Source organism: Ovis canadensis, chromosome 3, assembly GCF_042477335.2.
Source record: "Ovis canadensis isolate MfBH-ARS-UI-01 breed Bighorn chromosome 3, ARS-UI_OviCan_v2, whole genome shotgun sequence".
Taxonomy (NCBI): domain Eukaryota; kingdom Metazoa; phylum Chordata; class Mammalia; order Artiodactyla; family Bovidae; genus Ovis; species Ovis canadensis.
In genome coordinates, this window is record NC_091247.1 from 168,410,275 (window position 1) to 168,424,615 (window position 14,341).

At 49.1% G+C, this 14,341-nt stretch overlaps 1 protein-coding gene and 1 pseudogene across 15 annotated transcripts; both read left to right on the plus strand.

Annotated features, from left to right (window-relative positions):
- Window positions 1-226: 226 nt before the first annotated feature.
- LOC138435863 (retinol dehydrogenase 16-like) lies at window positions 227-7,195 on the plus strand. Of its 15 annotated transcripts, none has more exons than XM_069580988.1 (6): window positions 227-479; window positions 1,087-1,447; window positions 3,471-3,729; window positions 4,600-4,763; window positions 5,317-5,530; window positions 6,987-7,195. In XM_069580988.1, the coding sequence occupies exons 2-6, from the start codon at window positions 1,135-1,137 to the stop codon at window positions 7,018-7,020; spliced, it is 984 nt and encodes a 327-aa protein (XP_069437089.1). In that variant the 5' UTR covers window positions 227-479; window positions 1,087-1,134; the 3' UTR covers window positions 7,021-7,195. The 15 variants fall into 15 exon arrangements, with proteins under 15 accessions (XP_069437089.1, XP_069437081.1, XP_069437090.1 ...); XM_069580980.1 differs by having other exon boundaries at window positions 244-479; window positions 7,091-7,195; XM_069580989.1 differs by having other exon boundaries at window positions 244-479; window positions 1,091-1,447.
- Window positions 7,196-7,299: 104 nt separating this feature from the next.
- On the plus strand, window positions 7,300-13,672 carry LOC138436360 (retinol dehydrogenase 16-like; annotated as a pseudogene).
- Window positions 13,673-14,341: the final 669 nt, after the last annotated feature.

The following is a 14,341-nucleotide window of genomic DNA, read 5'->3' on the forward strand; positions in this document are numbered from 1 at the left end:
ACAGCTGCTCTGAGGTCCAGCCTCAGGTCCTTTCTTTAGTCTCCTGAGGGGTCAGCTCCCTCCTCCTCTCCACTGTCACCCTAATACAAACTGCAATTATTCCTTTCCATCATTGTGATTTATAGATCTCCCTGCTTGTGAGAGTTAGAACTCCGGTTAATGCTTGCCAAGATTCAGATCAGTCTCTTCTCAGTGTCTGATTGGTCAGGATTCTGGGTGTGGTGCTGGGTTGGGCAAGGGCTTAGCACAGAAGGGAGAAGCCAATGGAGCCGGGCAACCAGGGCTGGGGGCAGGGCATCTTCACAGAGTAAAAGGGGAACAACTGTTAGAGCAGCTTTGTATGAGTCCTTCCAAGACCCGTCCCAGCATCTGGGAGAAGTCTCACCATTGCCTGTGCCCCCTCATTCCCTTCCTGTTTCCTCATAGTGCCTCAGACACCCCCACTGCTCTTCTGAACAATTTCTGGTCCAGGGAACCAGGTGAGACCTTATTCTCTTTTGCCTTCTCTTTCTAATCCTAGAGAAGCTGAGGGTACTTAGCCTTTTAGGAGGGAATTCTGTGAGCAGAGCCAGAGGAGGAAACCAGGTCAGAGTCTCAGCCATTTGCCCAAGGTCACACAGCTAGTTGGCAGACAAACTGGGTATTGAAGCCATGTGTTTCATGAATCTAAGTATATCCCTTCAAAAAATATTCTTTAGATCTGGGAAACTCAGGTAACAGACTTGAAAGGGACAACGAGAAGAAGATAGTCATGAGCCATGGAACCATGCCATGTGCAGGTTCCAATGTGTGGGTGTGGGGGTGGGGAGGGGAGAGGAGGGCAGAGGCAAACAGGAAGGAGTGAGAGGACAGGACAGAGGTCATTGGGAAACCTATTGTCATCCCTAAGAGACTGTGTCGTAATTACATTGACGTCTATTAGAAATGGGTTAAATGTACCAAAAAGCACACATTGGGGTTAGAGTCAGTCATACTCACTGAAGAAGGTGAGCAGAACAATCTTGAGAACTCCAAGCGAGAGAGCTTGGACCCTGGTTTGCCAACAATAATCCTGTGTGTTCTTAATTTCTCCTGTCTGATCACTAGCCAGACTCTATTTCACCCCAGGCGTGTGTGCCTGTCCCGTAAAAGGCCATGTGGCTGTACCTGGCGGTCCTCGTGGTCCTGTACTACCTCCTGCGCTGGTACCGGGAGAGGCAGATGGTGAGCCACCTCCAGGACAAGTTCGTCTTCATCACGGGCTGTGACTCCGGCTTCGGGAACCTGCTGGCCAGGCAGCTGGACCTGAGAGGCTTGAGGGTCCTGGCTGCGTGTCTGACAGAGCAGGGGGCTGAACAGCTGATGAACCAGACATCAGACAGGCTGCAGACGGTGATTCTGGACGTCACCAAGACAGATAGCGTTGCTGCGGCAACCAAGTGGGTGAAGGAGCATGTGGGGGACAGAGGTACCAACCAGATTTCTTGTTTGTTTATTTCTTCTCTCTGCGTGTGGGGACACTGGTTGTCAGCTCCCTGGGGAACATTCCAAGCTGTTTCTATGACTTGAAGTCCCACCTGCCTTCTTCACCTCACGGAGCTGACCAGCCAAACCTCTGCCACCCCATACCCCCACCTCCTGACCTAGCTTCTATAGTTTGGGGGAGAGATTTCCCTGATGAGACTGTGTCCTTGCAGACTACCTGTCTTGTGTCCCCTCCTGTCTCAGCGAAAGTCTGGCTTTCTTACTGTTGTGTGAGCAGGGTAATCAGGGTGGAATTTCTGGAGGAGGGGTGGAGAGGGGGACTCTGGCTGGAAGGCTGCATGGGTGGCTGGGAGCAGGGCTGGAGCTGGGTTGTGTTCTCAGCACCTGAACATGGTCTTGCTGGTGACCCATAGCCAGGCTACTAGAGGTTTAATGTCACCCATTTTCGGTGCTGACACTGAACTCTCAGGAGTTGTCTAAGGAAGGCCTGAAAACTACAGTGGGGTCACATTCTCTTTTTTTTTTGTTTATTGTTCCCTATGTGTGATGTGTCTCTTTGTGGTACTACAGTTGTACCTGTGTTTTATGGGAGAAGGAAAGAACTTTAGTTTATCCAAAGACAGATTTAAAACATGACATGGTGGACAGTGGGAAAAGTATGTGGATGAGAACCAAATCACCCCAAATCCTACCACCCATAGATAAGTGCTGATAACATTTTGACATACATGATATTACAATTTAGATATAGTCTCTTTCCTAATGTTCCAGTGAAAGAAGATGAACAATTTTACAGGTAACAAAAATATGTTCAAAAATTTAATAAATAATGATTGAGAATATTATATTCTTTAGAATAGCTCTACTTCATGAAAATTATCTCATGGTATAAATGTAATTGGTTCCCATATTTTATTCATTGCATTGAGCATAAATGATGTCTAGGTAAACTTCTTTCTACCCAATTCCCTAAGCTCTAATCACAGGTATTAATTTGATCTTTGGTCAAATAATGAGGAATACCCATTTCTACAAGGGTAGGCTTGGTGCTGAGCAGTAGAGGGGCTAGTTCTGTGTGTTCATTCTGACACCCTGTTCCCAACTGCCCTGACCCTTCTGTTCTGTCCTGAGTTCTGTTAGTCGATAAGTCTTTAAGTTCTTGATGTGTCTTTGTGTCTCACAGACAGGCTTCTATGAAGCTGGGCAACCTGTGATCTGAGGGAACTGGGGCCGGAGTGGCCTCTGATGGGAGGAAGAAGGTAGATTTTTCTGGGAAAACATGTAATTCCAATTTGGGGAAGCATGGCTTCTCCTGAAAGCCTACCCACTGAATTCCCAAATTTTTGTGGGAATATAGCTCAATACTGATGCAAGTGCTTCAAGGCCAGGCCCTACAGGTCAATACCACGCCTCTAACCAGTTCCCCCAAACCTGGGACTTCAGATCTCTTTTCCTCAACCAATCTGCCTTTAACCTTCAATCATCCTTTTATTTTTGTCTTTCATCTGTTTTCTCCTTCCTTCTACTCTTTCCCTCCATTCTTCATTATTTCTCTCTGTTTTCCTCTCTTTCCTTCATACTAACTGTTGAGTACTCAGTTAGAAAATCTGGAAAGTCAGAGGAATATTTATAATGTCTGCAAAAGCAATATGGATTGTGAAAACTCAAAATTTCATCCTCAGATTCCAGACTATAGGCACACTAGATCTCTTGAACCTCAGTACCTGCGTTCATCAACTCTGGTTCCTTGTCACCAGGTTCCCTGTCACCAGGCAGTGTGTGGGTTGTGAAGACTGAGTCAGGAGGGAGGCTTGCCTTCTCTCCTCCCACTGTCCACTGGGTCTGGTCTCCCCAAACCCCCAGGAGCATGGTAGTCTCTGCTCTAGCCACTCCCACTGCAGCCTCTCTCCTAAAGTCCTCCCGGTCAGAAGGTGACTTGGCACCATGACAGGGTCCACACTGCTGGACTCAGCACAGTGTTGCCCTCTTGCCTTCACTCTTCCCAGGACTCTGGGGTCTGGTGAATAATGCCGGCATCTCCACACCCACTGCACCCAATGAGTGGCTGACCAAACAGGACTTCATGAAGATTTTGGACGTGAACCTGTTGGGGGTGATTGATGTGACCCTGAGTGTGCTGCCCCTGGTGCGGAAGGCAAGGGGCCGTGTGGTCAACGTTTCCAGCGTCATGGGCCGGGTGGCCCTCTTTGGTGGAGGCTATTGCATGTCCAAGTATGGTGTGGAGGCCTTCTCAGACTCCCTCAGGTAATGGCCTGGGACAGACTGCCCACCTTGGTCCTCCTGCTTCTGTGCTTCTGGGGGAGCCTTTCACAGTGTTCCTTTCATCATTGACTGGAGCTCTTTTTTTCTGTAATTGTCTCTCTTACTTTACCAGGCATTCATTGGGAAGCTTCTACCTAAGTTCTTGATGACAGGATGGGCTCCATGACTGTAGAGTTTGAATGAACTTACTTTACCTGGGTGATGTCCCACTGTCTGAAAGTGAGGCAGAATTGTCACTGATATAACTGGTTACAGCATGTTCCACATTTATTGTTGCTATAATATTAGGTAGGGGGAACCTTGTAGGCAGTGTAACCTCATGGAAGCAATTAATCAAGGGAACTAATTAACCATATCAGCAGTAGAGACCCTACCTTATGCTGGGCTGAAGATAGCTCCAATGTGGGGGAAGGGTGTACTCAGGTAAAGAGATGATATTTAGGGAATAGTTAGAACAATCCAGCTGATAGATGGCCAGGAAGTAGATCAGTTAGGAGAGGAAGAGAGGAAATTGAGGAGTATGGAGCAGATAAAATATAGAAAGTTTGGTGATCAGTTGGATGTGAGGGGAATATGAGGAGATTGTACTTAAGCAGTACCTTGGAACACAACTGGTAGGATTCAGAGGTGTAGGCACATGTGTACAAAATATTAGGAAAAATATTCAAACTCTATTCAGAATAACAGCATCATTAGATTTCTCCCTTTGGCTTTCTGTACTTCACAATCTCCCAGTGTTTTCTGCTTATCCCGCTGCAGTTTTTCTTGGCATCTTACTAATTTTTGGTGTGTTTTTGTGTTTATGTTGGAAGACCACTGAAGTCCTTGCCCCTCTGCCTGTTTGCGTTGCAGGAGGGAGCTCTCCTACTTTGGGGTGAAGGTGGTTATGATCGAGCCTGGTTATTTCAGCACCAATGTGACCAGCCCTAAGGCACTTTCTCAGGGCCTCCAGGCATCATGGAATCAGGCCAGCCCAGAGATCAAGGAACTGTATGGAGAGAAGTTCATGGCTAACTGTGAGTGAGCTGTGGACCTTGGGGAGAGAGGTAAACCCTTGTCTGGAAGCCTGGGTCAGTCATTAGCACTTCCTTCAGTATTGTGTCCATCCTTCAGGCTCTGAGTCACCCACACAGTGGGGACATGAGCTCTGTCCCCAGGGTTCCATGTAATCACCTGGTGATCTAGGGAAAGTCTCCAGGCTTGGTAGACATGGGGACCACTGTCTCCTTGAACCCCTTTTTATTTTGGGAGGAAACTGAAGCCAGAGAGGGAAGACCCTGTGTAGTCACAGCAAGCTGGCATTAGAACAGCTGGTTTTCATGTCCTCAGATTTATTGTTTGTAGACACCTGCAGTTTATGTAGTCCTGATATTCTCAGGAAAAGAACTAGAGGTTACTTCGTGTGGAACCATTGCTCCTGCTGTAAGAATTGGGGCACTCATTTGAGAATGTAGGTTGATTCAAGTTAGGTGGTCTAGGGATTCTTAAGAACATTGCTCCATAAGTTGATCCCTAAGTCAGAATGGATAGAGGTCGAAATTTATCTGGATTCCTTCTCCTTCTGGACAGTCATGAAATCAGTCGACTTGTTGGAGACAACCTGCTGCCAGGATCTGTCCTTGGTGACCAACTGCATGGAGCACGCCCTGACCGCCTGCCACCCCCGCACCCGATACTCACCTGGCTGGGATGCCAAGTTCATCTACCTCCCCATGAGCTACCTGCCCAGCTTCCTGGTGGATCTCATGGTGTACTGGAGAAACCCCCAGCCTGCTAAGGCCCTGTAAGCCAAGACTGGGGTGCACTGTAGGGGGGAGTTGTGTACAGAGTGGGGAGAGGATGCGTTGGGGGAGGGAAATAGAGTGGAGAGCGGAGTTCTCATGTCACCAGGATGCTCATCTCACCTCACTCCCATCTCCTCCTCAGTCTCCTCTTGGGACATTACTTAGGACTCAGGGATATTAGAAAGAAACATGTTTTGTAGTGAGAAACTGAGATCAGTAGCTCTTGTCTGTGTCCTGTTCCTTCATCAGCCTCTTAAGGCTCTGAGCCTTATGGCCATCCCGCCACCCTGAGGAATCCATACTTAAGGGGAAGGTTGAGCAGCTGGGAAGGTCCAGGCCCCCCTCCATCATCGGCCCCTGTCCACCTCTTCCAGGTGTGCCTTGGCCCTGGCCAGTGTCCCCCTCCCACTGCAATGCACGTTGGAGATAAGAACTCTTCTTCCCTAAAGATACTTGTAGTTAGGGATGTGTGTGAAGGGTGACCACCAGCCTGATACATCAGCCTAGGTGCTAACTCAGTCAATCTTGGCTGGAAAGTGGTATCATCATTGGAGGTCCTGACAGAGAACACAGAAACCAATTCTTGTTTTGTCTTGAAATCTTAAATTTCCATTGATTATATTCCCTTAAAAGAAAATTGAGACATTTACCCAGGCCCAGTGATTTTGAACACAGCCTTGGGCAGCAATGTGTGTGTGTCTATGAAAGGAAGAGTCAGGTGACCTCACGGAGGTGAAGGGGTGAGTGGGAACATCTGAGGAGGATTTGAAGACGAAAGTGAGGTCATCCCTTTGTCTGCAGAAGAGAGGGGCTAATGTGTCTTTCTGGGGATTATCGTGTGACCTGGGGTCCCAGGATTAGCACAGGATGGACAAACAAGAAAGGTCTGTAAGGGATAGGTAGGGCCTAAACCCTTCCCTGGGGACATGTAGCATCTCCCTCACCAGAAACCTCCCTGCGGTCCTCCCTGGGTCTCCTCCTATAGAGTCACTACACTCCATCCTTTGCCACCTGCCAGATCCCCCAGCCCAGATTCCCTTCTCCCACCCTCCAATGGAGGTGAGTGGGAGTCACTTCTGGAGCCCAGTCTTATGTTTTCTGCTAACACTTACTGAGCACCTACTGTGATCAAGGCAGGAATTCCCCTGATGTCCCAGTGCTTCCAGAGACCCTGACTCTCTGTGTCTCCTCTCTTCTCATGATGGTCTGAGTATGGACTCAGTGGAGAAGGCATTTGTATGAAGTCATACAGATTTCTTGACTGAGTGCAAACTGAAGTGGGAGGTATCTCCCAGTCATCTTAGTTCACCTTCCTGATTATAAAAATTAGGTTATAGAGACTTTGGGGGATTTTATGCCATCAAATAGTATGTTTTAATATTACATACCTTAAAAAAGCCTTGACTTCAGATTTCCCTGGTGTTCCAGTGGTTAATAATCTGCCTTGCAATGCAGGGGTTGTGGGTTCAATCCCTGGTTGGGGAACTAAGATCCCACATGCAGTGGACCAACTAAGCCTGAGGGCCACAGCTACTGAAGGTCACATGACACATCCACAGGTCCGTGTTCCCACTGAAAGACCTCACACAGTGCAACGAAGATCCTGCATGCTGCAACTAAGACCTGCCACAGCCAAATAAACAAATACATACTTTTTTAAAAAAGATGTATTGACTTATTGAATCATTTGGAATGTAACAGAAGTGAACATTTGCTGAGTGGAGCTGACAGTTTGAACTATAAGATCTAGATCAGAAGGGACTCCAGTATGAACGGGAGGCTCTCTGAGTGCTCCATGGCAGAGAGTGCTGGAACTCTAGTTTAATTGCAGCCTTTAGGCACTGTCCCCTGCAAAGCCTTGTGACTGTCCCTGGCAGTCCTGTGGGCCTGCACTACATCCTGTGTTGGTACGGGAGAGGCAGGTGGTGAGCCACCATCCAGGCCAAGTTCATCTTCATCATGGGGTGTGACTCAGGCTTCAAGAACCTCCTGGCCCAGCAACTGGACCTGCGACGCTTGAGGGTTCTGGATGCGTGTCTGAGGGAGCAGGAGCTGAGCAGCTAAGGAACCAGACATCAGACAGGCTGGAGACAGTGATCTTGGGGATCACCAAGACAGAGAGCATGACTGTGACCACCCAGTGGGTGAAGGAGCCTGTGGGGGACAGAGATACCACCCACATGTCTTTGTGTTTGTTCATTTACTGGGAAGATCCCCAAGGTGTTTCAATTTTCAAAGCTTTGATATTGCCTAGGAATTGGTGCAGGTTTTTTCAAAGCTTGTCTCCTGATGCGCAATGCAGGCCTGTTCTCTAAATTCTGCTATCGGGGTTTTCAAGTGTATCTTTCCCAACCAGCTTGCAGAAAGTGATTATTCATGGTTTTTTTTTCTTTTCTTTTTAGCATTTCTTTTTTCATTCATTTCCTTTTTCTTTTCTCTTCTCTAGTTTCCCCTTCATTTCTGTTTCTTACCATTCCTCTCTCCCAGTCTCTGTCTCTCTCCTCTGATATTTGTGAGCATCACTCTATTTTCCCAAACTCTGTCTGTGACCTTAATAAAGGGGCTTATTGCCTACTGATGGGCAGAAAAATGAGTAGGATCCTACCTGCCTTCCAATAACTCAAAGAATATCCAAACCCTGAAAGCCCTGCAGCCGCCACACCCTCTTTTCCTCTCTTGAACTCTTTTCCCTTCTACTTCATGGCACATTGTTGTTGACTCAATTAAAAAACTCAGTTGGAAGATGACCTGGCACCATGGCTGAGACCTCTCTCCTGGGCCCAGCACAGTGTTGCCCTCTTGCCCTCACTCTTCCCAGGACTCTGAGGTCTGGTGAATAACGCCAGCATTCTCACACCCACCGCACCCAATGAGTGGCTAACCAAACAGGGCTTTGTGTAGTTGCTAGAGGTGAACGTCTTGGGGGTGATCAAGGTGAACCTGAGCCTGCTGCCCCTGGTGTAGAAGGCAGGGGACCATGTGGTCAATGCCTCCAGCGTCATGGACTGGTTGAGCCTTTTGGCTGGAGGCTCCTCCACGTTCAAGTACAACATGGAGGCCTTCTCAGACTCCCTCAGGTATTGGCTTGGCACAGAGACCCTCCCTTGTTCCTCTTACTTCTGTGCCTCTGGGTGGGGGCCAACTTTAATTGGGGTTTCCTTTCTTCACAGACCTTCCAACCCCTCTCTCTTGCTCTGTGTAGGTCTCTCATTGGGAAGCACCTTTTTAAGTTTCAGGTATCAGAATGGGCTCCAGGACTACAGAGTTCGCTTCAACCACTCCCCACCTTTGATGTGGGCCCACATTCAGAAAGTATCTGAGGCATAATTGGGATCTGGACTACTTGGCTGTGGAGCCCATGTTCATAACACTTGCGATATTCAGCTTCAGGGAGCCCTCGAAGCGGGGGCATGGAACACTTAACTTGAATCAACAGATACTTCTTGGGCACTTCTGTGAGTCCTCAAAAAGTGTCCCTGGTTCAAGAAAATTTGGTCCTTTACCTAAAGTGTCTGACAGCTGAGAAAGGAAAAAGAGATGCAGTAATGCCATCATCATCATTTTTGCTGCTTGTGACTGCATTAGCGAAGGTAGTTAGCCTTGGTAGCCAGTGAAATGAGGTGAGGGTTCAGGAGATAAGGGTCTGAACCAAGGACTGAAGAAGTGAACTTGAGACACTGGCAACCAGGCAAAGTAGGGCAGGAAGGCTTCAGAATATGAGAATGGTGTCAGCCTATGCCCAGCTCAATGAGTGACTGTGGACAGCCTAAGCTGTGGGATCCACCAGGGACAGATAGGCATGGGTGGACTTGTAGAAAGATGTAGGCCTTGGAAAGGTTGGAGACCATCTTTGTAATGGCAATGGAACCCCACAGAAGAGATTTAATCAGGGGAGTGAAAAGAGTCAAATCAGCCTCTAGAGCAAGGGTTGGCTTTGAATGAGAGGGAGCCAAGACCACAGGCAGGGAGGGGTTCCTTAGAGGACAGTTACGATAACCCAATATGATAACTGGACAGACAGCCAGGTTGTTAGCTAGAGCAGGAGAGGGGAGAGAGAGAACTGAGGAGTATGAAGGAGGTAATATGGGCAAACTCTGATAATTGAATACATGTGCAGAGAATAGGAGGAGATAGCTTATAAGTGGTGCCTTGCACCACTGATGGCAGGATTTAGAGTTGATAAGGGACTTCCCTGGTGGCTCAGCCCATAAAGAATCCACCTGAAATGTAGGAGACCCAGGTTCCCTCCCTGGGTCGGAAAGATCCCCTGGAGAAGAGAATGGCAACCCACTCCAGTATTCTTGCCTGGAGAATTCCATGTTCAGAGGATCCTGGTGGGCTACAGTCCATGGAATCGCAAAGGATCAGACATGACTGAGCAACTAACATACACACCCAGAGTTGATAAGACCATATAAATAAACTATTTCGAAAATTATTCAAGCTCTATACAAAAACAGTACCATTATCGTAAGTTTTATCTCCCTGGCTGCTATACTTCACAACTCCTCAAACTTTCAAGCTTATCCCACTCCACTCTGAATTGAGATTCTATTGTTTTCTGTTTGTTTCCTGAGGTTCTGAATGCCTTGCCTCTCTGCCTCTTGGCCTCAAGCAGGGAACTCTCCTACCACCTTTGGGGTAAAGGTGGCTAGGATCAAGCACAGTTATTTCAAGACCAGCATGAATAACCCTGAGGTTCTGGATGGGGGCTTCCAGGAGGTGTGAAAGTGAAAGTGAAGTTGCTCAGTCGTGTCCGACTCTTTGCGACCCGGTGGACTGTAGCCCACCAGGCTCCTCCGTCCATGGGTTCTCCAGGCCAGAATACTGGAGTGGGTTGCCATTTCCTTCTCCAGGGGATCTTCCCAACCAACGGATCGAACCCAGGTCTCCCGCATTGCGGGCAGACGCTTTAACCTCTGAGCCACCAGGTGAGCCACCGGGAGGCATGGGTTTTGGCAATTCCATAGGTCAAAGAACTCTGTGGGGAGCCATTCCTGGCATCAGGTGAGTGAGCTGTGGACCTTGGGGTGAGAAGCAAACCCTTGTCTGGAAGCCTGGGTCCATCATTAGCACCTCCTCTAGTCTTAGGTCCATCCTCCAGGCTCTGAGTCATCCACACAGTGAGGACATTAGCTCTAACCTCAGGGTCCCATGTGGTCAACTGGTGATGTAAGGAAAGGATTCAGGCTTGGTAGACCGGGGGAACACTGTCTCATCTGAATCCCTTGTTGTTTGGGGAAGAAACTGAATCTAGGGAGGACAGAGACTTGTGGACTCAAGATGAACTGACATTAGAGCAGATGGTTTTCATGGGCTTAGATTTCAGCGTTTATTGTTGTTTAGTCACCAAGTTGTGTCCAACTCTTTGTGACTCCGTGGACTGTAGCCCTCCAGGCTCCTCTGTCCATGGGATTTTCCAGGCAAGAATACTGAAGTGGGTTGCCATGTCCTCCTCCAGGGGATCTTCTCCACCCAGGGATCGAACCCAAGTCTTGTGCATTGGCAGGCAGATTCTTTACCAGTGAGCCACCAAAGAAGCCCACTCTAGTGTTTATAGAAATATCCAATTTATGTATTGGATATTCTCAGGAATAGAGCCAGAGGTTGTTTAGTGTGGAACAGTTATTCCTGGGGTAAGAGTTTGGGTGCTTCTTGGGGAATTTGAATGATTAATCTGGGGCATGGGTTTCCAGGGGAGGGAAGGGCGTGAATTTTTAGAAATTTTCTCCCTGTGTTAGAGCCATGAGTTGGAATGGAGGGATGGAGGGATACAGTCCCATGTGTATGTGTGTGGACTGTAGCCCACACACATACACATACACACACACATACAGAAACTTTCTCATCCTGAACAGACATCAAAATAACCGAAAATATTTGGGAAAAATGCAAGCTGAATCTCTGTGCTTGGTCATGAACTGCATGGACACACCCTGACTGCCTGCCACCCACATACCCAATACTTACCTGACTGGGATGCCAAGCTTGTCTACTTCTTATGAGCTACCCGCCCTCCTTCCTGTTGGATGCCACGGTCTACCAGAGCTCCGCAAGGGCCAGGGCCCTATCAAGTCAAGACTGGGGGCCACAGGGGTTTAGTTGGGTGCTGTGTGAGGGACAATGCTTCAAGAGGAAGGAGAGAAGGTAGAAGGGGGAGCTCTCCATTTCTAAGGTCAGGTAGCTTATCCTCCTCCTCATCTCTGCCCCAGGCTTCTCCTGAGGCTCTGGGATATTGGGAAGGAAGGACAAAGTTTTGTGGCTGAGAAACAGGGATCCAATAGCACACATCTGTGCCCTGTTTCTTGGGCAGCGTCTCAAAGCTCTCAGCCCCACGGCCCTCTTGCCACGCTGAGGAATCTGCACTGCCTGGAGGGTGTGAGCCTCTGGGAAGGGGCTCAGCCCCACGTGCTCTGTCTCTAGTCACCTCCTCAGGGTGTGCCTTGGTTTCCCCGTCCCATGGGATGGAAATGGCCTGGAGTAGGTAAAGTGTCCTGTCTCCACTGAAAATACCTGTGCGCAGGAGTCAAGGATGCACAGGGCACCCAGCAGCCTCATCTGAGTAGGAGGGCCGGTCATCAGAGGGGGCAGCATTCTCAGTCCTGGGAGAAGAGCTCTCTGTGTTGTCCTCCAGCCCCCCAACATCCCATTCCACAACCTGCCTTTTCCGATGTTGGAAGTTTGAGTCCAGGGAAGCGCTGTGTGTCCTGGCAATCAGCAGACGAGCCCGGGAGATGGTAAGTCAGGCCCAGGCCTCTGTTAGGGCAGTTCCAACTCATTCTTTTTCAGGTTTAGAGACAAACCCCTGGATTTCACCATCTGGGGCTGTCTCAAGAACTGGGACATTCCTGGGCCTGCTCAGCCCTTGAGTGACATTGTCTGACTTCCCTGAGCCAAAACATCCTTGTTCACTCACCAAGGAGGCAGACAGAATTCTGAGATGCCTCCCACATCAGTTGTAGGCGGTGCCTTGGGGTGGATAGGAAGTAAGTGAGGTTTGCCTCCACCTCCCATCTCCCATCTCCATATCTTACAGGCTTTGGGTGTGCTCCCCAGGACTGGGTCCATGAACTGCCACAAACACACAACCCGTCCCCTCCCCCCACTCCCCGCACCAAATCCCAGCACTCTTGGTATAGAATGCCAAACTCCCTGCAGTTTCCCAAGATGACACCTGCTCTGTCTGATTCTAGAGCTAACTAACCTTAGTAGAGAGTGCAGCATACCAGCATCCTTGTCCTTCACTCTAGAGGACTTCATGGCCTCATTTTTATGTCAGACCCTCTAGACAGGGAAGGTGTAGGCAGTTGGTCCCGGGTCCTTCAGGCTGGTCACCAGGATAGTTCTGAGGAATGATGACCCTAGAGGTTTGTCCTGAGGACCAGTACAGACTCCAGCATCATTGTGTCCCCATATTTTTGCAATCCTGGGTGAGGGATTACTCACACCTCTGTCTCATTTCCTTGTTTCCTTTGTTTCACTGGCTTCCCTTCTACCTCTCTGTGAGTTCTTTGCCCCATGACCTGGAATCTCTCCATTCCCTCAAAGACCTGACGCAGAGAGTTTCCCAAGTCCCTGACCTGCATCCTCAGTTCTTCGTACATCACCCCCTCTCAGAGCCAAGGATCTGGCCCCAGGTCCTTCCTACAACTGCCCAGGGCACCCCTCCTCATCATCTGGCTGAGCCTCGATCTCAATGATGCTTCTCTCAGAACTCTGTTCTCCTGCCTCCCCTCCCTGTGCCCCAAGAGTCTCCTCCTAACTTTTCTTGCCACCTGTGGCTGGACCTGTTATCAGCCTCATGCCCTACAATCATTTTGGCTCCTGGCCTCCCTTCCCTCTGCACTTTCCATTAAGCATTGTGTCAGCTGACTTTATAGTCCTTTGCTTCCACGTTATAGTCCCTTGCTTCCCCTGACATCGCCCCCGCTTCAGGATCCTCAACCCAGCCTACCAGCTGCCTGGACCTGGAGGTAGAAGAAAATGCCCACTGGGGGCCCTGGCTGGGGAAGTTGATGTGTCCTCGATCCTTGAAGACCTCTGCTTGTCCAGTTGCTGGGGGGGTGCTGGGCTCGCTTGGAGTGAAGTGGGGACTCCTCATTGGTGACTCAAGCATCATCTCCCAAGGGTCCAGGCCCTGAGCCCCTCAGGAGTTTCTGCTTTCTAGGGGTTGGGGGTCTCACATAACCAGTTTCCCTTAAGGAGGCCCTGCTGCCTCTGACCTCAAAACAATGGAGGCGCATCCACCCTGTAGCAGACCCTTTATTTCTCATCCTCTCTCATCAGGGGAGACTCACCTAAGAACAGAGAATTCCAAAGAGCTGATACACTGGAACTCATTTCCATTGGGGTTTGAAGGGCACAAAACCAGTTCTGTTTGTTTTGCATTAACAGATTCATCTTCATCTTTCTACTCAAAATAACAATTACATTTCTTTACATGCCTGCATTCATAAAAAATGATTTTGATCCCTGGGCTGGAGGTGGGGGATTGCCAGGATGGGTCCTCTGGGCTTAGTCCTTCTTACTCCCTCCCCTGCTCAGGCCACCCACGTGAGCCACCTTTCAGCACCAGCATCACCACTGTGGTTTGTCCCGTCCCTGGCACCCTCGCCCATTAAGGCTGGAGGAGAGAGAGGCGGCCACCAGGGCTGTCTGAAGTAACAAAGCTTCAGGTTGAACTTGAATTTCTTGCCTCTGGCTAATTAGTGTGGTGATGCATCCACCTATACAAATTACAGAGTGGCTCATGCAGGGTCTGTGCATCTGTTGCTGGCAACCGAAGGGAGGAGAGCTCTTCTCAGCAGGCT

Coding starts and splice junctions, on each gene's coding strand:
- LOC138435863 (XM_069580980.1), top strand. CDS start 1,135: ATGTGGCTGTACCTGGCGGTCCTCGTGGTCCTGTACTACCTCCTGCGC. Junction 1,448..3,470: donor GGAGCATGTGGGGGACAGAG/GTACCAACCAGA, acceptor CACTCTTCCCAG/GACTCTGGGGTCTGGTGAAT. Junction 5,531..7,090: donor CCCCAGCCTGCTAAGGCCCT/GTAAGCCAAGAC, acceptor ACACATCCACAG/GTCCGTGTTCCCACTGAAAG.